This window comes from Aptenodytes forsteri, unplaced genomic scaffold (genome assembly GCF_000699145.1).
Source record: "Aptenodytes forsteri isolate BGI_AS27 unplaced genomic scaffold, ASM69914v1 Scaffold63, whole genome shotgun sequence".
NCBI lineage: Eukaryota > Metazoa > Chordata > Aves > Sphenisciformes > Spheniscidae > Aptenodytes > Aptenodytes forsteri.
In genome coordinates, this window is record NW_008794709.1 from 172,466 (window position 1) to 174,416 (window position 1,951).

General features: G+C 47.9%; 1 protein-coding gene across 1 annotated transcript in view; it reads left to right on the forward strand.

Annotated features, from left to right (window-relative positions):
• The window catches only part of LOC103894364 (transmembrane protein 14C-like), a 7,934-nt gene that overhangs the window by 3,674 nt on the left and 2,309 nt on the right, over positions 1-1,951 (forward strand). Inside the window, exon 2 of the mRNA XM_009273727.1 lies at positions 354-484. Coding sequence (XP_009272002.1) covers positions 354-484 — 131 coding nt within the window. The remainder of the gene's footprint in view (positions 1-353; positions 485-1,951) is intronic.

A 1,951-nucleotide genomic window follows, 5' to 3' on the forward strand; every position in this document is an offset into this window, starting at 1 on the left:
GGCTGACCTCAGGGGCTTAAATCCCGCCCTGGGAGCTGGCGGGGTGTCTGCCGGCCCTCTGAGCGCCCCGCGGGAGGCTGCCGCCTCAGCCGGGGCCGCGGGAAGCGCGGGCGCACGGTCCTGGTCCGCTGCGGGGAGTGACCCCGGCAAACCGTGCTAAATCCTTGTTGCGTGGAAACGGTGCTCGGCTGAGGTCTGCAAAGTATCTTACTAGTAAAAAAACCCCACTCCAGTGTCTTTTGTTTGGTTTAGATTGGGTTTGTGATTTTTTTTTTTTTTTTTGTTAGCAGTGAATGTGAACTTGCAAGTGCTTTTGTTTGGTTTGCAGGCATGCTTTATATGTGTTCTTTCAGTAACTGCTTTATCTTTCATTTTATTCAAGGCAGCGTCCCTTCTCTAGCAGCTGGTCTTCTCTTTGGTGGCTTAGCAGGACTAGGTGCCTACCAGCAGTCCAAAGATGCAAGGAACGTGTGGCTTTCCCTCGGTAAGTTTGCTCGGCACCCAAGTACTAAGCGTTACTGGTAGCAGTGGGAATAGTAACCTTTTTTCTAGCACATTTCAGCCTATCTGTGCCCTTTTATTTATACAAATGTTGTAAGTGGTGGCAGGACCTCCTGCCCATAGCCAGGATGTTTTTGTGTAAGAGCACGGTACCTGGTTCTAAGATGTAGGTTGTCCTTCTGGAAGCCAGAGTTGGTGAGAAATACCCATCTCCTCTGCCAGATGAGAGACTGTGTTAAACTAACGTAGGCACAGCGAACGTATGTGAAAAATGTTTGGTTGTGAAGCAGCATTTTTAGTGTATGGTCATGGAATAGGCATTTTAGCAATAGTGAAAGCACTGTGACAAGCAGTATGTGGCTTTATGGAATATTGGTTTGCACAAGCATCTCAGAAGAAGAGCAGTATATGTTTTAATCCATCACATGCTGTGGAAGAAACAGTCTGAAGTATATAAAAGAAGGGAGGGAACGATCTATTCTCCTTGCTTACCGGTAGATGGGACAAGAAGTTGTGGGCTTAGCTTGCAGTTAACCCTTCCAGGTGAAGGAATAGATCAGGTGAACCTCAGGGACTTCGATCACTGCAGGACTTTAATAACTGGTTAGCCCAGTATCTGTCAGGAATTGATCTTGCCTTTGGGCACTAGGTTAGCCTAGGTGACCTCTTGAGGTTCCTTCTAGTTCTGTAGCTACGCCATAGTATTATTAGTGTTATGATGCTACAGCATTACAGTGATTTAAGACTACTTGAAACCAAGGGGACTTGATCACGTAATGTGCTGAAAGGCTTTATGAAGCCCCTGGTAGATCCTGCAGAGGACCAAACTGCCTTGTCAGTAAGGAATGAAATGTAAAACACAGCTCAATAAGAAGCAAAGTTTCCACTTGTGAACTTTCTCTTCCACTCAGGCATACTGTGGGAGTGGCTGTGCATCTCCCGCACGAGTTTTTAGGCAGTGTCATGACAGAAAGATGAGCAGCTTCCGTATATCCTGATGTGGTGCATGTATTGCTTTCAAGTGGACCTCCTGAAAGCGGTGTTGTGTCCCAGTCTAGAACAACTCTTTATTCATCCATTCTTCCTCAGCCCTGCTGCGATGTGCAGTTTCAGCTCCTGCTGAGCTTTAGGTTGGTCACAGTACATCAAGGGTAGAAATCCAGAAGAACAACCTTGACAGAGTATCTTTAGAATACCTTTTGCACTGTCTGATGCAAACAAACTTGAAGCTTTGGAGAAAGGTATACAACACCTCTACCTGCCCTTCTTCTTCAAAGAAACAATGGCCCTGTAACCCGGGTCCTGCACTTCGGCCACAACAACCCCATGCAGCGCTACAGGCTTGGGGAAGAGTGGCTGGAAAGCTGCCCAGCAGAAAAGGACCTGGGGGTGCTGGTCGACAGCCGGCTGAACATGAGCCGGCAGTGTGCCCAGGCGGCCAAGAAGGCCA